Source organism: Ylistrum balloti, unplaced genomic scaffold (genome assembly GCF_031769215.1).
Source record: "Ylistrum balloti isolate Yb309-2 unplaced genomic scaffold, AGI_CSIRO_Ybal_v1 Utg370474, whole genome shotgun sequence".
NCBI classification, from domain to species: Eukaryota; Metazoa; Mollusca; class Bivalvia; order Pectinida; family Pectinidae; genus Ylistrum; species Ylistrum balloti.
This window is the reverse complement of record NW_026782311.1, coordinates 34,549-60,175: the sequence shown is the minus strand read 5'-3', so window position 1 is coordinate 60,175 and position 25,627 is coordinate 34,549. Positions and strand designations below refer to the sequence as shown.

At 36.7% G+C, this 25,627-nt stretch overlaps 2 protein-coding genes across 2 annotated transcripts; one reads left to right on the top strand and one right to left on the bottom strand.

Moving 5' to 3' along the window:
• Positions 1-2,374: 2,374 nt before the first annotated feature.
• Positions 2,375-4,936, bottom strand: LOC132555344 (uncharacterized). The gene is made up of 3 exons (XM_060219695.1): positions 4,081-4,936; positions 3,792-3,857; positions 2,375-2,679 (listed from the first exon to the last, which is right to left on the bottom strand). The coding sequence occupies exons 1-3, from the start codon at positions 4,934-4,936 to the stop codon at positions 2,375-2,377; spliced, it is 1,227 nt and encodes a 408-aa protein (XP_060075678.1).
• A 2,822-nt stretch (positions 4,937-7,758) lies between these two features.
• LOC132555338 (reticulon-4 receptor-like 2) lies at positions 7,759-10,246 on the top strand. Its single transcript, XM_060219687.1, has 3 exons — positions 7,759-8,638; positions 8,884-8,949; positions 9,828-10,246. The coding sequence occupies exons 1-3, from the start codon at positions 7,759-7,761 to the stop codon at positions 10,244-10,246; spliced, it is 1,365 nt and encodes a 454-aa protein (XP_060075670.1).
• The last annotated feature ends 15,381 nt before the right edge of the window (positions 10,247-25,627 follow it).

The window sequence follows — 25,627 nt, the reverse complement described above, 5'->3', positions numbered from 1 at the left end:
TGGTGTACTGTATCGTGTGTTTATTATACAATAACACGGTTAAGTCAGTGGTGTACGGTATCGTGTGTTTATTATACAATAATACAAGTCAGTGGTGTACGGTATCGTGTGTTTATTATACAATAACAAGGTTAAGTCAGTGGTGTACTGTATCGTGTGTTTATTATACAATAACACGGTTAAGTCAGTGATGTACGGTATCGTGTGTTTATTATACAATAACACGGTTAAGTCAGTGATGTACGGTATCGTGTGTTTATTATAGAATAACACGGTTAAGTCAGTGGTGTACGGTATCGTGTGTTTATTATACAATAACACGGTTAAGTCAGTGGTGTACGGTATCGTGTGTTTATTATACAATAACAAGGTTAAGTCAGTGGTGTACTGTATCGTGTGTTTATTATACAATAACACGGTTAAGTCAGTGATGTACGGTATCGTGTGTTTATTATACAATAACAAGGTTAAGTCAGTGATGTACGGTATCGTGTGTTTATTATACAATAACACGGTTAAATCAGTGGTGTATGGTATCGTGTGTTTATTATACAATAATACAAGTCAGTGGTGTACGGTATCGTGTGTTTATTATACAATAACACGGTTAAGTCAGTGATGTACGGTATCGTGTGTTTATTATACAATAATAAAAGTCAGCGGTGTACGGTATGATGTCTTTATTATACAATAACACGGTTAAGTTAGTGGTATACGGTATCGTGTGTTTATTATACAATAACACGGTTAAGTCCGTAATGTACGGTATGATGTGTTTATTATACAATAACACAAGTGGTGTACGATATCGTGTGTTTATTATACAATAATACAAGTCAGTGGTGTACGGTATCGTGTGTTTATCTTATAAGAACACGGTTAAGTCAGTGGTGTACGGTATCGTGTGTTTATTATAAAATAATACAAGTCAGTGTTGTACGGTATCGTGAGTTTATTATACAATAACACGATTAAGTCAGTGGTGTACGGTATCGTGTGTTTATTATACAATAACAAGGTTAAGTCAGTGATGTACGGTATCGTGTGTTTATTATACAATAACACGGTTAAGTCAGTGATGTACGGTATCGTGTGTTTATTATACAATAACACGGTTAAGTCAGTGGTGTACGCTATCTTCTGTTTATTATACAATAACACGGTTAAGTCAGTGGTGTACGGTAGGATGTGTTTATTATACAATAATACAAGTCAGTGATGTACGGAATCGTGTGTTTATTATACAATAACACGGTTAAATCAGTGGTGTATGGTATCGTGTGTTTATTATACAATAATACAAGTCAGTGATGTACGGTATCGTGTGTTTATTATACAATAATACAAGTCAGTGGTGTACGGTATCGTGTGTTTATTATAGAATAACAAGGTTAAGTCAGTGGTGTACTGTATCGTGTGTTTATTATACAATAACAAGGTTAAATCCGTGGTGTACGGTATCGTGTGTTTGTTATACAATAACACGGTTAAGTCAGTGGTGTACGGTATCGTGTGTTTATTATACAATAACAAGGTTAAGTCAGTGGTGTACGGTATGATGTGTTTATTATACAATAACAAGGTTAAGTCAGTGATGTACGGTAAGTCAGTGGTGTACTGTATCGTGTGTTTATTATGCAATAACACAGTTAAGTTAGTGATGTATGGTATCGTGTGTTTATTATACAATAACAAGGTTAAGTCAGTGGTGTATTGTATCGTGTGTTTATTATACAATAACACGGTTTAGTCAGTGGTGTACGGTATCGTGTGTTTATTATACAATAACAAGGTTAAGTCAGTGGTGTACGGTATCGTGTGTTTATTATACAATAACACGGTTAAGTCAGTGGTGTACGGTATCGTGTGTTTATTATACAATAACAAGGTTAAGTCAGTGGTGTACGGTATCGTGTGTTTATTATACAATAACAAGGTTAAGTCAGTGGTGTACGGTATCTTGTGTTTATTATACAATAATAACAGTGGTGTACTGTATCGTGTGTTTATTATACAATAACAAGGTTAAGTCCGTGGTGTACGGTATCGTGTGTTTATTATACAATAACACGGTTAAGTCAGTGGTGTACGGTATCGTGTGTTTATTATACAATAACACGGTTAAGTCAGTGGTGTACGGTATCGTGTGTTTATTATACAATAATACAAGTCAGTGATGTACGGTATCGTGTGTTTATTACACAATAACACGGTTAAGTCAGTGGTGTATGGTATCGTGTGTTTATTATACAACAACACGGTTAAGTCAGTGATGTACATGTATAATTCTGTCCTGTTATGGTAACGTCAACTACTTCTTCACGCTTGTATGGAAATAGTTTCAACATTTTGTCATTAACTATAACATATAAATCTAAAATCCAACCCATTGTTGTCCTCCAGTCTTCTTCATCTTCGTCAGCTCTACGCCTGGAACTGTCTTATGTTCCGGTTCGAATTTCTTTGATATATTTTTTGCTTCTTGTCCTGATTTTTTAGTCGCGACTGGAGATTTTGCTTCTTTTCCGGTTTTGTTGGGTTTTTCAAGCAATGGTGAGAGCGCCTTCATGTTGCACACCGCGATACCGAGGGCAACACCGGAAATAATAAGAGAGATGAGCATCACACAACTGTTTGCAATAGACCAGGCGGACATGCAGTAACTACCTACAGCTACACCTGTAACATAAGGATGTCAGTAAAATTTAAATCTACAATGACAATCAGTTAATTGATTAAAATAAGCAGTTAATAATGACATAAATTAATTATTCAAAATTCATTATATCACATGTTATACAGGACACGCCTCTTCATTATATCACATGCTATACAGGACACGCCTTTTCATTATATCACATGTTATACAGGACACGCCTTTTCATTATATCACATGTTATACATGGCATGCCTTTTCATTATATCACATGCTATACAGGACACGCCTCTTCATTATATCACATGCTATACAGGACACGCCTTTTCATTATATCACATGTTATACAGGACACGCCTTTTCATTATATCACATGTTATACATGGCATGCCTTTTCATTATATCACATGCTATACATGGCATGCCTTTTCATTATATCACGTTATACACGACACGCCTTTTCATTATATCACATGCTATACATGGCATGCCTTTTCATTATATCACATGCTATACATGACATGCCTTTTTTTATTATATCACATGCTATACATGGCATGCCTTTTCATTATATTACATGCTATGCATGGCATGCCTTTTCATTATATCACATGTTATACACGACACGCCTTTTCATTATATCACATGCTATACATGGCATGCCTTTTCATTATATCACATGCTATACATGGCATACCTTTTCATTATATCACATGTTATACATGGCATGCCTTTTCATTATATCACATGCTATACATGACATGCCTTTTTTATTATATCACATGCTATACATGGCATGCCTTTTCATTATATTACATGCTATGCATGGCATACCTTTTCATTATATCACATGTTATACATGACATGCCTTTTCATTATATCACATGTTATACAGGACACGCCTTTTCATTATACCACATGCTATACATCGCATGCCTTTTCATTATATCACATATTATACGAAGACATTCCCATTTGTTACACCACATGAAATACCAGACAGGCCTCTTTTTACGTCACGTGTGATACCAGACACGCCTCTTCGTTACACCACATGCAATGTCAGTGATACTACACTCACCCATTCTTTTTACCATATGAAACACAAGACATGCCCTTTCACCAGATGTATTACCTGAAACACTGCCACATGTCTCCTCCGTTGCACAGTACAGCTTTCTGTATTCATAAAGGCGTTTCCCTGGAATAAACAAATCAACTCTGGAAATGAATAACGGTAAGGAACACATAAGTCATCAAGTGTCATGTCATACAGGCAATGAAACACTGTCTACAGAACGAATCGAGGGTAAATTCACCCACAGACATGGAATTGTATTCAATTTGAAGACTTCTTGGTTGGATTTCGGAACCTGGATACAGTATTCAATACAGCAAGTAAGATATGGGTTTTGGACACCTACCTTCTTGATCAGCAGGAGACGCACAAACGTAATCACCACGTAAAGTGATGTTATTTACTTCAGCGAAATCCAGAAACCATAAGTTGGAGCAGCTACAGTCCCAAGCTATTCTTTGTGCCTCCAACGATACGAAACCCAACGCACTGTTGAACAAACCACTAGGTATGGTGGTGAGGGGGTTGCTGCTAATGGTCAACGACAACAGCTTGGTTGTTACTTGGAACATGTCAGACTGAAGGGTGTCGATGTTGGCGTTTTCCAGAACGACGTGCTTGATGTTTGGTACACTGTACAAAACCCCATTCGGTAGTTTACCGTCAACAACGTTACTATTACGAATAGAAAGCGTACCGGAAGAGTGGCCTTTGATTGTGAAATCCATTGCATACAAGTCTAATAAGGTGAGGCTATTGAATCCGAAGCTATGGATGGCACCGCCCTCGATCCCGAGGTAGTTCAGCTCCACTAGATCCGCGAACATTTCGTCCGGAATGTTGTAAATGTTACAGTCGATAATACGGAAGTCTTTTATGTAATACATGCCAGAAAGTGCACCTGCTGTTAGTATAATAGACCCTCCGGAATAACAGCGAACAACCAGACTAGGGACTATTCTGGAATCAAAACCGCTAGTATCAATATTGAGGAAATTGGAAAACGTTGGGCCAACTGGAGCGGAGGCAGCAAGCTCGCCCGAGAAATCTGTGACGTGTAACACCTGGGGAACGTTGTCAAACGTTGTTGCGTCCAACGGGAAGCTGCACGTTCGCGCGGAACATTCGTATTTTCTTTCAGAGGCAAAGTATGTACAGCCAATAGGATCCGCAGCCTTTGAATGCGTTAATAGTCCAGCCATCAAAATAATGGAAAAAATCATGATTTCAAGATTCATTACCCAAAACGTTATTCTATTTTGTGAAGTCGATTTCGAATAGTTTGTTCACAAGAAAGAAACCTTAGTCAATATGAATGAACGATTTGACACGAACATCTTAAACAAAAATATTCATGGCGTGTAAATATAACTCCTATCGAGTCTTCTCTAGTGGTAACCGTCATAAGATCCTGATTATATCAAAACAATCCTTTTAATCCCTAACTAATCTCCCGCCTGGTAGATTAGTACGATTAATGTAGGTTTTTTGTCTTAAATTAATTCCAACAGAAGTTATTTTCTTTTATAAATATTGAAGGATGAAAAAACAACATTGTGGAAAAACACAAAACAGGATCAGGGAAATAAGTGCTTACTAAATCAACAATTATGTAGAATATGATAAATAAACAGTATTACAATTCACGTGCAAGAGAGTAAGACAAAAACAAGAACACTCACACCAACAAAATATTGTGAATATTGCTAGAAGCATTAACATGTCGAACATATTGGTTTTGTAAGAGAATTTTAAATCAGTTGTATTTCTTCTGAACGAGTTACAAAGCTGGTGTTCCACATGGTTCAGTTTTAGGGCCACTGTTATTTCTTGTATATATTAATCATCAGACACTCTTTTATCAGTTGCTCGTCTGTTCGCTGATGATACCGCTTTGGCATATTCTACTAAAAGATTAGCAGAAATGGAACAAGATATGAATCTTGATTTAGAACAGCTAGCACCTTGGTCTGCAAAATGGTGAATGGATTTTATCAACAGAAAACTGAATCAATATTACTATAATTTTTTTACCTTATCCCATGAACCAAAATTTAAGTTTGACGGAAACTCGATTCCGATAGTCGATTTTATATTTATATTATACATAATGAAGAAGCCACAAGGAGACCCAACCTCAAAATTACAAATTATATGGATTGATCATATATATATAATTACAAATTATATGGATTAATCAAATATATATATATATATAATCAATCCATATAATTTGTAATGTGATCAATTATTGGGTCTCCTTGTGCTTCTTCATTGAACAACATACTGAATGTCCGCCGCAAGCCATCCGGAAAAAGCGGGTAAAGTGTCTTGCCGAAAGACACATCCACATCACAGACGGGTGCTTTTCTGATCAGATTCCCGAAAAACAAACCGCTATGTATAGGTATAGTCGACCTGAGAGTAAACGGAGCGGGGGACCATTTGATCCATCCCACACTGTAGGCAAGATAGGTATTATAAGCCCTCCGACTATTTTTTAGATTTAATTCTGGTCACAACCCTCAGTACAAGCTATACGGGTATTTTAGATTTAATTCTGGCCACAACCCTCAGTACAAGCTATACGAGTATTTTAGATTTAATTCTGGTCACAACCCTCAGTACAAGCTATACGGGTATTTTAGATTTAATTCTGGTCACAACCCTCAGTACAAGCTATACGGGTATTTTAGATTTAATTCTGGTCACAACCCTCAGTACAAGCTATACGGGTATTTTAGATTTAATTCTGGTCACAACCCTCAGTACAAGCTATACGGGTATTTTAGATTTAATTCTGGTCACAACCCTCAGTGCAAGCTATACGGGTATTTTAGATTTAATTCTGGTCACAACCCTCAGTACAAGCTATACGATACGATACGAGTTTCGAGTGCTTTGTTAGAGCTAAAAGAATCTGGGCTTTGTCTATATTTGGGTGCGAAGACCTTATGACGGGGATATTACAGACGTTGAGAGGATAGGTCACCTTACTAGCTCCGACTAATGGGACTTTGACAATGGTGAGGCGTCCGCCTAGATTGCAAGGTGTAATTAGTTTTCAACTGGATCGGTATTTTTCATTACTCCGTCCCATTACAGTTTGCTTGTCTTTAGAGCAGATAACTTAAAAAATTTAAAAAAAAACCCCAAAAACAACCCCCCCCCCCCCCAAAAAAAAAAAACCAAACAAAAACAAAAAACAAAAACAAACAAACAAACTTTTATTGTACTTACAAATAAAAGCCGGTAGGTGTACGTGAAAGTAACATGAAATTGTCCATTTGTTACTCTGTCAGTATGTCAACATTTTACAGGACACATTTCATCGTTCACTAGAACCACTAGTCTGACATAAGACTGGCCAGGTCCAATATCACACCTTATTTCATACAGGTGTTAGGGAAAGTTTGTATGAATTTGTTATCATTCAGGATAACACCTGGGCATACATACTACAGATGGTGTGTGTGTTTATCATTATTTATTATCTGATAGCAACAATTACGATGTTTATTGTAAACAACTTATCACATGTAACAAAGACTCAACCGGAAAAAACATCTAGATAAAATAAAACACGTCTCCCAAATCTATATGATTTAACAAGTTATTAATAACTTATTTCAGGTCTAACTCATTTCGATATTGTCGACCGCATTATTCTACCGACCATGTCAGGTTTTGTGTAATACCTTGTTGGTTATTAAGCTCTATAGTTAAATACTGATAATGCGGCCCGAACACTGTAATACCCGGCCTACTATAAGTATGTCAACACCTTACAATAGACGGACACAAGAGAACTTTAATACGATTAATTGATAATCAGACAATAAAATATTGTTAAAAAACATACCAAACTTTGTGTCACTGTTATGTTAGTTGAGGGTAAACTGTTTTACACTTGGCAAGCTATAGCACGGCAGGCAGTAAACTCTCATTTTGGTTTATGATATGAAGGTATGGACAAGTATAATGTCTTAATGCTATCTGAAAACGGAAAACGACAGATTTGAAAATGACTCTGGGAAAGATTTTGAAATACCTGGTTCTATTAACTGGATGTTTTGCGTTGGTGTTCGGAGACCCTCAGGCATGTACATACACAGAAACAACCAATTCCTACGAATGTAATGCACATAACTGGGCTCTACCTCTGCAACTGACACAGTTCAACAACACGCCACAAGTGCTCTCCCTGGTACAGGTAAATGGCGAGCTCCCATCGTCTGCCCCGAGCGGGCCAACATTTGATGGATTTGAAGGGATCGACAACTCAACCTTTGACACCAACTATGTTCCCAGTCTCCACATCAGATGTGCTAGCACCGGCCAACTTATCCTTACTTCCGGTTCTTTCTCAAACATGTCCTATATTAAAGAACTAAGATTTTTTGACTGCATGATTCTAAATCTTGCTGATACGGTTTTTAGCGAACTCGTGGAATTGAACTATCTAAGCTTTGATGGAGGATCAGTTAGCAACATAGGTTTTGACGCTTTCCTTGGTTTGAACATCTATCCTATGGACGTTCCAAACCCCATGGGTGCTCTTGCCTTCAGGAACGCACAAATAACGTCTTCTGGGCTTCCGAACGGTGCACTTTACAATTTAGTAAACATAACAAAACTGATTATAGAAAACTCTGCTTTGCGCGTGCTGCAACCCGACATGTTCAAGAAATCGACAAAACTTACCTACATTTCGCTGGACAAAAACCCATTTACAAAAATCACTGAAGGTTTGTTCGCGGACCTTCCCGCTCTGACTGTTGTGAGCATGCGCAGTATCAGTTGGGATTGCACGTGCCCACAGCTTTGGTTTGAAGATTATTTCACAACAAACAACATATCGATGATTGGTGACATTATATGTGACACTCCGTCTGATTATTACAGTAAGTAGAATTTTATCTTGAAATCCTAAAATCCATGTGTGTAGTGCATATTATTTACAACACCAAATAACAAAGCTACACAGTGCCTTTACCACAACGGAAAAAGCGGAAATGAGTGGTATAACATTTAATATCTGTTTCATGATAGAAGGGAAGATTGCCGTATTTGTATTGTAGTATGAATATGATGCCTATAATAGATAACACATTACGTTTCTTACTAAAGATAACATTTCATGTTCCAGACAAACGTTCGAAACAGTACGACCTGGAGACTTGTGTCCAACCAGATGCTTGCGGAGATGTTCCTGGTAAGTCCTAAATACAGTTCGACGCCAGAGAGAGATGGTCTCGCACTGAAATTACAAATGTACACATAATCTGTGTACGTGAATGACAAAAACATGTTAAGATGACAATATCACAATAGGGTTAATCGCGATGTTGAGAATAACACGCTACGAATAATTTCCTAGTAAACAGATACGATATCAAAATAAAGATGATATGGAAAACTACGCTATCATAAATAGAAGAAACTGGTTGATAAGAGGGACGTAACATGGAAAACTTATTTAGGATAATATCCTGTCGAGGGTAATATGATAATGTAAGTAATTAAACTGTATAACATTTTTGACGTAATAAAATCCGTTTAATCAATATCATTTGATGATGGATATAATAACATGTCAGGACATTGTAAACATGTGATACAAATATTTACAGTAATGTTATAAAAACTGGAAGTCAGGCCCTGAATTTAACATTTTTGTCAATTGCTGAAAACAGCAAGTGCCTTAAATTTGTACTTGATAAAATGACTTTTTACTTGCTATTATCGCAAATCTCCATGCTCAAATAATGTGTTTTGTTTTGTGATTTATAATGTATTACCTTGCTTCATCCAACATATATCTACATTATAGAAGAACTGCTTTGTCCCAATATTTACACTTTGAAAAACAAAACTCAAAATAATTTAATTCTGTGAAATGTTAGGAGTAGACAGGCACTCACAGTTTGCATCTGATGAATCCACTTGCTGAAAAAAGCATGTCATTATTTTTTCTACTTGCAATTCTTGGATTTCTAATTGCAAATAGCCAGTAAAAAGCCTTATATTCGAGGCCTGGAAGTCTCATGCAAATGATCTGATAGAAATCAACTAAGCTTAATGTAATTGTAGGGATTGCAAATGGAGAGACCTGTGTCACCTACTGGGACATAACAGCTTACTGCCTCCACCCTTTCGCCGTTGTCATGGCTGCTGTTGCCCTGGGTTTATCCATCTACACCAGACGGCAGCTTGATTTCGTCAAGGAAGACCGTCAGGGAACACGGCCTCAGTTGGGCCTCCGCAAATTAAGTGGCTCTGGATGGAAGGGTGTCGTCAGCGAAAAGCCTACTGGCGGCCGCACCAAAGTAACGCCGAAATCACTCGCAAAGGAGAAAGACAAACAGGGCGACAATAACCCGAAGAAACTAAACGAGAAACAAAACAACGATAGTAGTACTGAAAAGGAAACTAACAATAATGGAGAGACCTCAAAATTAGAAAGCAAGGATAAGTCTGACGTCATACAAAATACTGACGTGGAACTGTAGCGTTTTGAAGGAGCTACAAATAATTACTATAGTAAGGGTAGTTACATATATCTTTATGGCAATGCATAAAATATGTAACATGATTATTGAGCAGTTGATATTTATGTGTCACGCACAATCCCATACTTTCTTTCTGACATAGAAGCGGGAATTGTTCATTAGAGCGAAATCCAGACTATATATCGGAGATATTACAGATAAGATTTCTGAATTCGAAGTGAAACAATTGCGTTGGAATAAACAAGAAAGTTCATCAACGGCAAAATCTATCATCCGTCTTATTTGGTGGTGGGGGTTGTGGGATGGAGGGGGATGGAACCTCCGTTCTATGTTTTGTTTTTAGAGAGGGCGAGGGGTGGCTATTTTCGGGAGGGGAATCTCATTTTCCGAGTCTTTTGCGGCGGGACCTCATTCTCAGTTTGTTACAATATTCGCACTCAATGAAATACACATTGCAAGATTCGAGATTGCTTTTACTGTAAGTATTGAGTTAGTGTGATTTATATCCCGATATCATGATATATAGAAGACATTGATTTTAAGACATTATATAATAAGCCAGCCATGGCACAGGGAATCTAACATCAATATAAACAGACCTACATACAACGCCAAACATATTCTTCTTACTACTCATTACAGACGTCAGTTTGTCACCTACATTCACAATCATTATTCATTGGATAACTCGTTTTAAAAATCTGGTAGGCTGGTAATGACATATAACCAGCGGCCAGTTATGACAACGACAGTCACATCAAATGACTCGTTCATTAGACACGAAAATATCACAATATCGTACATCGACATGCGGTAGATTCCGAAATCAATCAACACAACAATCACATATGTAGACATGCGGTAGTTTCCGAAGTCAATCAACACAACAATCACATACATAGACATGCGGTAGTTTCCGAAGTCAATCAACACAACAATCACATACATAGACATGCGGTAGTTTCCGAAGTCAATCAACACAACAATCACATACATATGTAATGGCAATTAAAGTATAAGAGTTATGTCCCTTGAATATGACTTGTGTAATGGAAATTGAAGTATAAGAATTATGTCCCTTGAAGAGCGTCCTACTAATGTCAGGAATTCCTGCCAATGAATGGCAGGAAAGTCAGGAAATGGCAGGAATGCATGTTAGTGGATTAAGTTTGTGTTTTATGAATTAAAATAAACAATTCTAAGTTAATTAAAGTATTTTACATGTTATTTTAATGTTTTACAGATTTTATTATATTTTAGATTGCACTTTGAGAACTAATGTGCAAGTCGTGATAAGTAGGCCTACTACTATAGTAAGGAATGGCGACCGTCGATATTCATGGTAATATCGACACTTTATTGAAATGATTTTTGATGATCAAATATTTGAATTGATGTCAATGCAGGTGATCCTAGGAAGATGATATGGGGTTTATATAGATCTATTTGAATTTAATTATGTTTTCGTATTGTTTACCAAGATATAGATCTACAGCCAGTAGGCTACGGCAGTACGGTAATCCTGTCATTCATGACAATCGACTCGTCCGTGAATCACTCATGTTCCTGGCTATCATATAAGTCTAAAATTGTGAGTGATAATGCCAATGATGTAAAGAATTAAATTTGATTTTTCATTTTAGAGAGTACAGTCATGTACAGTCACCTAAATCATCTGTAGTATATCGTGTATTGTAGCCTACGTATACGGCTTTTACCTAGTAAAGGGCGATAAATCTTACATGTTAACAATCATTAATACTAAATATGACACTGAAATAAAGTGACAAAACATGTGTAAGATTCTATATACCGGTAAAGGTATTAATAAACTCTTATATTGTGATAAACTATATTAATCTTGTTTACTTCCCCTGTACTTTGCTTTATTAGTAAAATACCTACTAGATCTAAAATACATAGAAACAATTTATATTGAATTAAATCTGCATTCTACACATTAAACATGTTGACTGAACTGAATAAGTGTAATTGAATGTGTAACATGAAACTATAATTTACAATATAATGATGCATTATAGGGGAAATATACAGGATAATTAAATCTCTGTAAATATATAACAGGTCAGTAAAATTACTTTATTGATATTGATATTATTAAATAGTGCATATATTTTATGTATACAAAACAATGGTTACTTTTCTAGACATTTGTGTAGCCCTGAAAAGGGCTGTTTTGGTTATTTTATTATGCAGTTGGTTTGCATAAAATTCTTCTGATCCTGTTGCCATACTTGATGATTCTAGTGTTTCTTCTATCTGATGTGGGTGTCTGTAAGTGGACCTGGTCTGGTAAAAAATCTTGTGGGTACTTGATGTCATCGAATGTGATGAAGTCAGTGCAAAATTTCTTCTTTAGGAGCTTGTTTACTTGTTTTCTTTGTCTGTCAAAGCTGTCTTTTGTTAACCCCGGAGATTTTGTGAAGTTCCCTCTTGTTAGTATTTCCCCAATAAAAACACGATGAACCCCTATGTTGTGGAAATGTGCAACTAGAGTGCACATTCTGTCAAAGATGTCCCTTGGTGTTGATGTAGTTGTTATGTCGTTACCGCCTATCTGTATAAATACTGTGTTGGGTTTGTGTCTGGCAACTGTGTTGAGTAGTTCAGGATCCATTCTATCTGTACGAAGTCCCCCTTCCCACAAAATACTGTGCATACTCCTGGAACGTGAAGATCTCCATCTGAAAACCTCCTTCGTCGTTCAATAAAACTGCTTCCAAACAAGACAAAAAAATTTCCCTTCATTTATATGATTTGATAATTATTGACCCATAATATGATTAGCTTGGGATAAGTGTTCACTTTCTTTTTTTTAACTTTTATAAACCAATTATTAAAATGATACATTTAGGTGTCATCAAACATCATGTATTCAGCTTCTAATGTGTCATTATCATGAGTGATTGTTTATTAAGGGAAATCAATTCAGGAGTTTATTGATTACTAAATAATAACTGGTAAAGCCATGCATGCACTGTTGTTTGGACAGGTGAGACACTCCTCAGGTGAGCTGTCAGCCACTCTTGTTTATTCAAGTGATCACTAATAATTGCTAATAGGTGCGAATTTGTTGTCTGGCAGTATCCGTTGCTTTTATTTAGTGATTAAGTAATCAACACTGATTTTTTGAATACTTTTTAACATGAATGAAAACAATTCAGTAAAAATTATATCATATAAATATGGGCATTTCACTCAGTACAAATCATACCCATTGCAGAACCCTAACAGGTAACATATTGTTCATTTCTTTATATATTTTATATATATAGTGCTTTTTTTCAACTGTGTACATAATTAAGGTAAAGTATTGATTGTGTTATTTTTGTTTATACTTTAGTGCTGTCAATTATGTCTGTCCTTGTAGCTGGTGATTCGCAGGCAAAATATTTTGATAGTTATCTTTCTGAAAATGATGGTGCTAAGGTGTTGTTTAGGAGTTATGGGAAAATAGGAAATATTTGGGGATTGATCAGGGATGTTGTGTGTCATCATGATGTGCTGGTTATTCATAGTGGTAAAGACAATCTGTCGGGTGGAGATAGTGTTTCGGATATTCTTAGGTCATTTCAAAGTCTTGTTGAGAAAATTTGGCATGTTCATCCTGATATGCACATAGTGATATCAGGAATTCTTCCAAGAGGGCAAAATTTACATGGGAATGTTTTGGTGAAGCATTCATATTTGGAGGGTATAAATGATAAGGCTAGGCAGATTAACAGGGCTTTGGCAACAATTTGGCAAATATAGGCAGTTATCATTCATAGGTCATGGATATTTTTCGCAGGGAGGATTGTTGAAGAGGTCATTTTTAAGTAGAGATGGACTGCATCTTAGTGTAGATGGTAGTTGACAGGTTGTGAAAACGATGATGGACTGTGTTTGTTTTGTCAGGAAAAGATTTATTTGGCCTTGTTTAAATTCAATTTGGGATCAAGAGTGTGAAATAGTTACTAGTAGTTCAAAAGAGGAAAGTTCAAAAGAGGAAAGTTCAAAACTGGTTAGTTCAAAACTGGTTAGTTCAAAACAGGTTACTTCAAAACAGGTTACTTCAAAACAGGCTAGTTCAAAACAGGATTGTTCAAATCAGGATAGTTCATATTATTGCAGCTAAGTTATCAATTGGTTTAGATTGTTCTGTGAAAAAACGTACAATTAATCTGAAACAGTTATGTAAGAATTCACACAAAAAATCTGACAAAAAATCTGGAAGAAAAAGACCTCGTGATCTGGATGAAGAAGTAATACCAGCCCCTGATTCAAAAGTAATGAAATTAGTTAATAGTGAAGACTCCATGGACACTGAATGTATAAAATCTAAGAAAAAGTTACAATTTGATGAACAACCACAAATTAAAACAATAACTCCAAATTCTTCTAGAAAAGATCCATCTGAAATACAAACTATTATTGAAAACACAATAAATAATACTCAAATTTCTTCTGAAACCGTTAGGTCTGAAATACCAGCTATTATTAAAAAAGAAACAATGAAAACAATGAAAACATACATAAAATAGATCATACTACAAATACTCGTACAACTACATGTAAACAGCTCAAATTACCTGTCAAAAAAAGAGATTTTCCAAACAACAACAAAAAACCTTGGGTAGGAACTCTGAAAAAATGGCACAAAGCTAAAATTGAAAATAATGGATGGTTATGTTCAGATATAATGGAAAATGTACAAAGTATTTTATCGCGTCAATTTCCCACTATCAATGGTTTTCAACATACAACATTTGCACCAGTAAAAACATATGAAGGAAAATGGACAATGAACAGTGAATTCCAACCACAAACATCTCCCTCAGGACAGATACATCATAATGGTAAACAACACTGGGTGACATCAGTTCAGTCTCAAGATGGACAAATTTATGTTTTTGATAGTTTACAGAGTGACAAATCAGACAATACACTATCTGACTCATTACAAATACAACTTCCTTCAATTTATGGACCTTGTAAAAATATAGCAGTGGTAGTACCTGATGTACAACAACAAGAAAATGGTTTTGATTGTGGTCTTTTTGCAATTGCACATTTAGTTGAATATTGTTTTTCAAATTTTACAGGTTCTAAAAAGGTAAACTTCTGCACACAGTATCTCAGACAGCATTTAATTACTTGTTTAGAAAATTAATCTTTCAAACCTTTCCCACAAATAAAAAATAAATCTAAAGCTGAACCAAAACATAAAACTGTTAAAATTGAATGTAATTGTAGTTGTGGTAAACCGGACTGTATAGAAGACATGATTGGATGTGACTGGACAAAAGGTAAAAAACAGTGTGTAAATTGGAAACATCGGAGTTGTGTAGAAGATTTGACAGAGAAGGGAGACTGGTTTTGCGACTTTCATCGAAACACATAAAATCTGAATCTGTAGTGTATTATAATTTGATCTCTAGGTAATTTCAGTATTTGATAAAATCCAGTTGCAGATCGGCTCGTCACATCGTAATGTGGCCTATTTTTATAGGTAGAACTTTCTGTATCTTGGATTAAATAAAACTGTTTTTGTTACATTCTATTAATTTGGTGGGGTTTTTTTTGGGGGGGGGATTGTTGCATATTTTCAGGGTTTCAGGTATATAATTCTTCTTATGGTGTATTGTGTTTTTTAGGTGGAGTTTCAGGTATTACTATTTTTGCCATTTTTATATTATCAATAGATCTATAGTTTGTCTCAAAATTATTTGTCACAGTCATTTGGATAGTTTTGGACTAGAAAGGAATGTCGTAGAAAGCTGAAATTTGGACACATACTTTCCTATGTGGCAGCATTTTGTTTTCTTTTCAAATTCTGATGTTGTGATCAGTATTTCGACAGTTATGATAAAAAGTATGTTTTACTATAGGACGTCCCATTGACTTTCTGAAGAAATACGGTGTCCCAGAGGAGGCATAACAATATCATTGTCACATTATTTGGCATTAGTTCTTAATCATATTGCATAAGCATCATTATTGCCAAATATCAATGTTCTAGGATATTTCTAAGTTGTCTTTTCAAAGACCACTGAAATTTCAGTGACAAAACATTTTGAGACAAACTATAGTGAATTTTTATCAGTAATCAAATTTGGTAATTTTAAAGTATAAAGTTTTTGTTATTTCTATTAGAACACAGAATAAATTATTATTTATAAAAAAAACAATATGGACTCTTGGTAGAACTACGTCCCCGTCGTTGAGTCTGGTAACATTTGAAGAAAAAATTCAAATGGCTAAATGTTCTACACAGCAATAATCAAAATGTGCAGGTCATAAGTATGTAGACCTGTCCGAGTTATGTCCCTTCCTGCCACTAGCGTGAGATAAACAAAGTCAGATATTCGAAGCCTGGTTCGTAAAAATAACAATAATTTCAATTATTATATTTCACAAATTTGAACAAAACACTCACTTTTCACATATTTCTCACAAACAAACAGAATGCCTGAATAAAACAAACAACTTGTGATGTTTGAGGTTGCCCACTCGCGGTCGCAGGGCCCTATCATGGCCTATGCCGCGGTGTACATGTGTTACTAAACACGTTAAAAAATTTCTTTAAATGCTTAAAATACACCAAAAACATTACAAAAATGTATTATTTGAAGTAATTTTAAGGTTTGAATACAATACGAAATATGTTTAGCTTAAACACGGAGCAATGTAAGTTTCCTGCCATTTCCTGACTTTCCTGCCATTCATTGGCAGGAATTCCTGACATTGGTAGGACCCCCTTGAAGATGATTATAGCTAATTACATATTGGTTAATTTGTTCATCTAATGAATTTTGTCGATTAATACAAATGTTTATAATTATGTAGTAAGATATGGAAAGGTATTTTGTACTATGTTATTATTTTAGTTTGCATCATTTATGGTCAATTAATTACCAACGATGAAAGAGTTTATTATACATGTAAATAGAAATTACTTTCAATGATTGCGAGCGCTGTTATACTGACTGTTGGTGAAGCTTTCAGAGATACACAGACGACGAAAGACTTCTTACTAAGCACGTAACACAGTCATTTGTAACAGGTGGTGGGTGAAAGTCTGAAATAGTGGCTTTTCCGAAACCGCTTGTCAAGCTGGTGCGAAAGCTGTTTAGTTCTCACCGAAGCTTGGACTTTTGACTGTGGGTAGCTAGCTATAGGGTTAGGTTAGAACACGAGCAAGGGTTGACTAGTTGGTAGGACAACCTAGTGCTTAGTCAGGACGACTAGTTCAGTAGTTGGAACTAGGGTTAGGTGAAGTCACTGGGTGTCGAGCTTGCACTCACGTTCACATGCTAGTCAGAACAGTCTGTGTCGGGACAGCAGTCCATGTGAATACTAGTTCGTTCGTTAGTTTTATTGTTAACTCATGTAACACAATGACTAAACACAGTGTTTACTTGGGTTGACCGAAACGTTTATTTCATCGTATAGTGGTTTTCCATAGTTAGTACTTCGCGTTAGTATCCATTACAAAAGATAGTTCCTAATCAACATACAGCATCATGTCGTGGCACCAAAACTAAACACCTGTGTAAGGCAGACAAAAACTAAAAACCTGCCCGTTCATATCAAAGAGTTCCATACAAATGTCCATGGGCCAACTTGGCCAGGACCCACTCCATCGCGGAGCAGGTCCCATACGGGACTCTGCCCGTCTGCACGTCCGACTCCCAACTCTCTCTCTAGCTACTCGATCCCAGACTCGACTACCCTAGTGCTGGCTATTATCTTTGTATAAATAATACCCAAATACTTAATTTAAGCCTAGTCTCAATTGGACAACAATAACCCAGCCCCCGGAGCATCTAATTATGAAGGCACGTGCGACTAGGAGTACCCGTTATCAACTTCCCATCTTTGATCTACCTTATACATTGTTTCTTATCTTGTTTACTTCCAAATGTGTTCGCCAGCGCGAGGCATACAAGAAAGCATCTACCTGTCCTGATCAATCATAATGGCGATATTCTGCCACGGTGCTTCACCACTTGGGTACACACCCCGCCCGTTATCAGGCGTGCATCACTATCTATCACTCACGGGATTAACTGACTTTTGACCTGATGTACTTTAAACTAAGATGCTGCTCTCTACGATACACACCATTCCAAAATTACCATTAAACCCATTTTTTTACTCATTTTGTTACATACCTTTCCCACTAAGAATATTAACTAATATTCCAAAACTCGAGAACAAAATGTGGTATGATAGTAATTAGTTATCAATAATCCACCACGAACAGATAATATAATTGGTACTCAACATGTTTTCCTTGTGCAGTATACTTCACAGTGTCCTATTCTAACACAATATACATGCAATAAATATTTCGCCAGTCAGTTATAATTCCACGCGCTAAGTTAAAACACGGCACTGTTCTAATAGTCACAACTACACAGGTCCACAGCAATTAATCCAACAATTCTCGAATAACGATAATTCAGATCCATGGTAAACAACACTCCAGTTAGTAAGAACGATTAATCCGCTATTTGTCTTCTTTGGCTTAACAAGTTTTTTTTTATAATTGATCTCACAATTAATTATAACCGTCACGCTGTCCCTTGTAATTTTCACCCTTGTACTTTCCGATGTCCTATCTAAAACACAATACACATGCCAAAATATTAATATTTCGCCAGTCAGAAATAATTTCACGTAATGGTCCACCACAGTTCTCGACAACAATTAATCCAATAATTCGCGAACGTTTAGCAATCCAACAGTTTACGACCTTTCTTTAGACAATGGAATTTCAGTTATTAACCCAAAGGTTCACACAGTAATGGACTAAAAAAGTTCATGACACTAAGCAATCCACAACGGTTCACGAGAGCATCTTTTTTTTCAGTTTCCCATACAGCAATGTAACGGTGCTTGGTTCAAGTTTGGCAAGGCTACACTCCAAATATTAATACAACTCGGTTCCAGGATAATCTTTTCAGTGAATTGAGAATTGCCCATCAGTACCCATAACCTTGGATATAGGTCAACTGGGCGCGAATGTATTCTCTAGCAAAACGGGCGTCAATACATCTCCCCCCATTGGACAAGGCATCAGAAAAACTCCCTATTTCCATCAAGCTTTGGACTAAGTCATAATTTGGAAAATACTGAACGTTTGTAGGTGCCCTAATTATTTCCAAGCCATTGTGACGTCGAAATTCTTTATGCCAGTTAGATCTGGCCCGCTTAATTAAATCCTGTGTCAATCTGGTGCTCACGCCATCAATCGCAGAAAAAAGTTCTGGGCCACTATTGTCTGGTTCCTTTTGGTTTGTGTGTCCAAAACTCGATCTACAGTATGGACATTTTTTGTTAGATAGTTTCCTATAACAGTCCTCACATAAGGAGTGGTTACATACGTCACATTCCCCAAAGAAAGTATCCAGTTTTGTCTCAAAGCATATGCTGCAATCCTCCATCCACAATTCCTCCCATGAACACATGGTTGTTCTGGCTTTTACATGTTTACGGAAACAGTCCCACAGGGAGCTCCAACAGTGTCACAGTTAACTGGTACCTCCCAGTTTTACAAGGAACCTTATCTGTTCCTTACCCCAAATGATGAGGATGGTAACACCCTATCCCGAAGCGATAACCACGCCTCCCGTTTCCAAACGGCATCATCCCAAGTCATCGCCATGACTTTCCAGCTACGACATCCACTATGTCCCGAATCTCCAGGTGGCCCCTGCAGCGCCTGTACCTCTGCAGCTCATAGTATATCTCATTACGCTGTGACAGTTCCTGTTATATATCCCTTTCAAGATGTTGGTAAAGTTCATAAATCCATGGACACACATTATTTTGTTTCTAATGAACACTTTCCTGTATTCTCACAGGTTCGAAATCCTGCTGAACGGCACCAAAAATAACCATTACAAAAGATAGTTCCTAATCAACATACAGCATCATGTCGTGGCACCAAAACTAAACACCTGTGTAAGGCAGACAAAAACTAAAAACCTGCCCGTCCATATCAAAGAGTTCCATACAAATGTCCATGGGCCAACTTGGCCAGGACCCACTCCATCGCGGAGCAGGTCCCATACGGGACTCTGCCCGTCTGCACGTCCGACTCCCAACTCTCTCTCTAGCTACTCGATCCCAGACTCGACTACCCTAGTGCTGGCTATTATCTTTGTATAAATAATACCCAAATACTTAATTTAAGCCTAGTCTCAATTGGACAACAATAACCCAGCCCCCGGAGCATCTAATTATGAAGGCACGTGCGACTAGGAGTACCCGTTATCAACTTCCCATCTTTGATCTACCTTATACATTGTTTCTTATCTTGTTTACTTCCAAATGTGTTCGCCAGCGCGAGGCATACAAGAAAGCATCTACCTGTCCTGATCAATCATAATGGCGATATTCTGCCACGGTGCTTCACCACTTGGGTACACACCCCGCCCGTTATCAGGCGTGCATCACTATCTATCACTCACGGGATTAACTGACTTTTGACCTGATGTACTTTAAACTAAGATGCTGCTCTCTACGATACACACCATTCCAAAATTACCATTAAACTCATTTTTTTTACTCATTTTGTTACACTCAGGTAGAGTTTGCTGTTCCACGCTATATGTATATATCGGCATTTGTTAGCTAGTATCTCTGCAAGGAATCAGAGACTTACCCACCGTGTACAAAGCTAGGCTGCACGTTACACATGCGGTAGTTTCCGAAATCAATCAACACAACAATCACAATATCATGCTTAGACACGCGGTAGTTTTTTAAACAAATTAAAACAATATCACGTACACATGGTACTTTTTTCGTAATGTTGAACGTCACCCAGTCACTTTGTACTGGCAATAGGCAAACACATTTATAACTACTTCACCAGTTACGATGGTGCAATTGAGGTAAAATTTTGCGAGGAATAGTTAAAGAACGACATGATAATCATTGTTTGTTTTCTGTGAAAATATTGTGTTGGTGAACGGTTTAAAGAGCCAGACCCACTCCTCGACCGATATTATTTTATAAAAAAAAAATCATGATTTTCTACTTTTCTCGGATGGCAAAAGTTCTGACTAACTCTATAATACCGCAATTTTAAAGTAAATCGCTACCAATATAACGTAATAAATAGTTTTAAAAAATAATTCGAAACAACTCGGTGCTATTTCATAATTATGCGGGAAGTGCTGCCCTCTGACGCATGCGCAAAGAACTGTAAGTAAATCTGCCGTCTTCCAACATGGCAGAAAGCGTACGAGGGAAGCGAGGAAGAAAACATGTTTTGACGGACTCTGAGGGGAAAAAATGAAGATGACTGGTTCATACCCTATTTCGTGTAGTATCACTCTGAAATATCATTACATAAATACTCTTATCATCGAATATTCGTTTTAGATAGATCCATTTCGCGATGTTCTATATGTTCGTTACCGTATCGCAGCACCCATTTGAGGGCCTCTTTGCAATTAACGTATAATCGTGAAACCTCACCTAACAACCACCTCAAAATTACGACCACCTCGCTTTTACGGGCACTTTTTTACATTCCCGTTCTTTTCACTATATATCTTTGTATTGGTCGCTTCAGTATTACCAGAGACGTATATATCACATGACGTATATATTACGACCACTTCTTCAAAGTCTCAACGACCACGATAACTGACCTCACAATTACGACCAAGTTCTGACCAGTGATTAAAGTTTACCTGGTGGGCCGTGAACCGCGAGCATGTGTGTCGTTCGAGCATGTGATTTCGTCACGGGTTACCGACCCTGTTGTAACGGTCTAGTGGTAGAAAGGTGTATAAGACTGTCCGAGTTATGCCCCCTGTTATGTAATATTATCAATGATGCATTTTGGGTAATAAAATGAGTTTTAAGGCGGACGTCTGTGTGTGTAGTCGTACCTTTACATGGTGTCAGAAATCAACGAATCATGGAGCGCCTACAACCCCCTTCCTGCCTGAACCGTAGCGGTAACCTCGCAGAAAACTGGAGGCGATTTTGGCAGAACTATGAAATATACGCTGTAGCGAGCGAAGTGAGTGAAAAAGACGAGAATATTCAAGGCATGACTTTGTTGCACGTGCTTGGCCCACACGCCATTGAGGTATACAATACGTTCACATGGGGAGAAACAGAGGACAAAAACAAACTGGCTGACATAGGGAATTAGTTCAAGCAGTACTGCAACCCTAGAAAAAAAAATGTGACTTATGAGAGACATTGTTTTAATTCGAGAAATCAGAAAGATGGCGAGACAATTGATGCTTTCGTCACTGATTTGAAAAAAAGCAAGTACGTGTGAGTACGGTACATGGAAAGACTCGCAGATCCGTGACAAAATTTTTTGCGGTATAAAAAGTGACACTGTTAGAGCTAGATTACTCAGAGAAAAGGAATTTTTCAGGGTGCTATTGACATATGTCGAGCAGCTGAGTGCAGTAACTCTCGGATAAAGGAAATGGGTGATGAGAAAAGTGAAACAACATGGAACCAAACAGAAACATTTCCCGAATTCACAGAAATCAAAATGGTAAAGTTTGCAATACGTTGAACCTATCCAACTTTCCATTGTTTTATAAAAAACTGTTAGAATCATGGTCAACTTATCAGAAATTAAATTTAAGACATGTAAACAGAAACGAGATTCTTAAACAACCGCTATTCGGTAACCACTTTATTCAATTTAATGAAAAACCTTTATTTTTTACCTCATTTACGAAAAGTGGCATCTGTACAGTCAACGATATATGGGATGTACAAAACAAGAATTTTAAAAAAGACCGTGATATATACTCTTTGTTAACAGATAAGCGAAATTGTATGTCTGAGTTATCGAGATTAAAAAATGCTTTTCCAATAGTATGGTTAGATGAGTTAAAGGGGAACAACAGAGAGAACAATGATTATTTATACCCTATTATTGATAGTAACCTAAATATTATTGGAAGAGATGGGAAACCGCTCACTATGAGAAAATTAAAACCTAAAATCATCATGAATACACTGAATAAAAATCTGACACCGAATTGCAAATTGAAATGGGAACAAACTTTTCAAAAACAATTTGACTGGGAACTGGTTTGGGATAACATAGAATTAACATTTACGACAACACAGATGAAGGAATTGCAATGGAAATGTATACACAACGTCATTTATACTGAAGTAAAAATAAGTAAATTTAGTAATTCAGACGGAAAATGTCATTTTTGTAAGACAGAATTAGAGGATATTTTACATCTTTTCTTCTCGTGTAACGTTGTAAAATCTGTCCTTATTCAATGCAGAAATAAAATATTTGTGAAGTTCCCAAGTTTTAGGAATGAACTTTTGACTCCAGAAATATTAGCTCTGGGCTATCTGGAAAAAGGTATCTTTTCTATTTTATTTAATAGTGCGCTAATTGCATTCAAATGGACAATGTGGAAATGTAGAAATGATATAAAACATAATAGTATTAAATATAGTATCAATCAAATGCAGAAGAAAGTTCAATCAGTAATAGTTAGCAATCTAATTTTATATGTAAAGTCCAATAAAAAGAAAACATTGCCTATTGAATATGCACAAAATATACTTAATAAGATACTAGATCAATGAAAGAGGCATTCTTTTATTACAAGTTAAATGTCAAGCTATGTTTAAACATATATATTGAATAAACAACTCATTTGTAAAGAACAGGATTACAATTAAAAGTATAAAACGAGCACTGTGATGAAGAGAGAAAAAAAAGAGTTGATGTGACGTGATTTGAGAAGTTCCAAAACATGTAATATAACACTTGTTAATTCTCTTATGCATCTGTTGTGTAGTTAAAAAATTAGACTAATTATCATATATCATATATGTCTATGATTAGGATCTGTTATGTATACCGTTCTTTTGTGTATCTTAATATTTGTGACTTGTAACCGATGATAACGCAATCTGTCTGTCGTCCGCATGTTTATCGTTTCATTTTTCATGGAAGGCCGTATGTGATTTATCTGTGTGTCTGTGAGTATGTCAGTCTATGTGTCTGTCTGTGTATGTTAGGGTGTGTGTGTGTCAGGATGTCTGTCTGTGTGGCTGTATGTTTATTTGACTGTCATGTGTTTGCTAGTGTGGCTGTCTATGTTTATGATTGTGTGCATGTCTGTCTGTCTGTTTCTCTGATTGTCGGTGTGTCAGGGTGTGTCTGTCTGTGTGTCTGACTGCCTACATTTCTGTCTCTCTGTCTCCTTGTGTTGTCTGTGTCTTTGACTTTATGGCTGTCTATCTGTCTCAGTATTTACTTTGTACATTGATCCTGTTAATGTTTGAGTTAATTAATGCTAATATATTAGAATGAACGTAGACATTTAAAGAACGTCACGCTTATAACATTCTGAATGAACGTAGACATTCGAAGAACGTCACGCTGAACGTCATGCTGATACTATTCTGAGTGCTCAAAAAAAAAAAAAAAAAAAAAAAAAAAAAAAAAAAAAGTTTGCAATAAATGTAACCTACGTAACCATTACGCGCTTATGTGTAAATCTACTCACGCACCAGCTCAAAAACAGGTACATCAAGTTGAGGAAGCAGAGGAATATGACGACGATTTTTACATATGGAGCATTACATCTGCTGGGAATGACGAACAATGGAAGGTACCTCTCAGAATAAATGACGCAAAATGTATGGTAAGATTCAAGATTGACACAGGTGCTCAATGCAACTTCATCAGCCTTAAAATGTGTAAACAGTCAGGAATTGACATTCAGAAACTGAAAAACAGTCATAGTAAATTGGTATCCTACTCAGGGCATGAAGTGAAATCTTGTGGAAAATTAGAAGTTAGCTTGGGGTATAAAGACAGATACTTTGTGGTATTACTCCATGTGGTAGAGAGTGATGTCGTACCAGTTCTAAGCTTGAAAACCAGTCTGGAAATGAACTTGTTGAAATGCTTGTATGCAGTAAACAAAAATCAAAGTACTGCCGTTAAAATAGTCAAAGAGTTTGACCATCTATTCCATGGCATCGGATGTCTGCCTGGAGAACACGAAAGGGTATTATAAGCAAGGTGGAGAAGCCTACTAAGTGGGTCAACCCTATAGTTGTGGTAGGGAAGCCCAACGGCAATGTCAGGGTGTGCTTAGACCCCAGAGAACTTAACAAGGCGATCCTTCAGGATCCCTCTAAAAACTGAAGAGGAAGTAGCTGCGACTATTCACAATGCAAAGATCTTCACAACGCTTGATGCCACGTCCGGTTTTTATCAAGTGAAGTTGACAGAAGAAAGCTCTTGGGCAACGTTTAACACTCCATTTGGGAGGTATAAGTTCGAACGCCTACCTTTTAGCATTTCATCAGCTCCCGAGGTGTTCCAAAGAACTATGT

Excerpts from the sequence above, each read along its gene's own strand:
- LOC132555338 (XM_060219687.1), top strand. The coding sequence starts at position 7,759 with ATGACTCTGGGAAAGATTTTGAAATACCTGGTTCTATTAACTGGATGT. Across the intron at positions 8,639-8,883 it reads CACTCCGTCTGATTATTACA|ACAAACGTTCGAAACAGTAC; the intron begins GTAAGTAGAATT and ends TTCATGTTCCAG. Across the intron at positions 8,950-9,827 it reads TGCTTGCGGAGATGTTCCTG|GGATTGCAAATGGAGAGACC; the intron begins GTAAGTCCTAAA and ends ATGTAATTGTAG.
- LOC132555344 (XM_060219695.1), bottom strand. The coding sequence starts at position 4,936 with ATGGCTGGACTATTAACGCATTCAAAGGCTGCGGATCCTATTGGCTGT. Across the intron at positions 3,858-4,080 it reads GTCTCCTGCTGATCAAGAAG|GGAAACGCCTTTATGAATAC; the intron begins GTAGGTGTCCAA and ends TGTTTATTCCAG. Across the intron at positions 2,680-3,791 it reads GACATGTGGCAGTGTTTCAG|GTGTAGCTGTAGGTAGTTAC; the intron begins GTAATACATCTG and ends CTTATGTTACAG.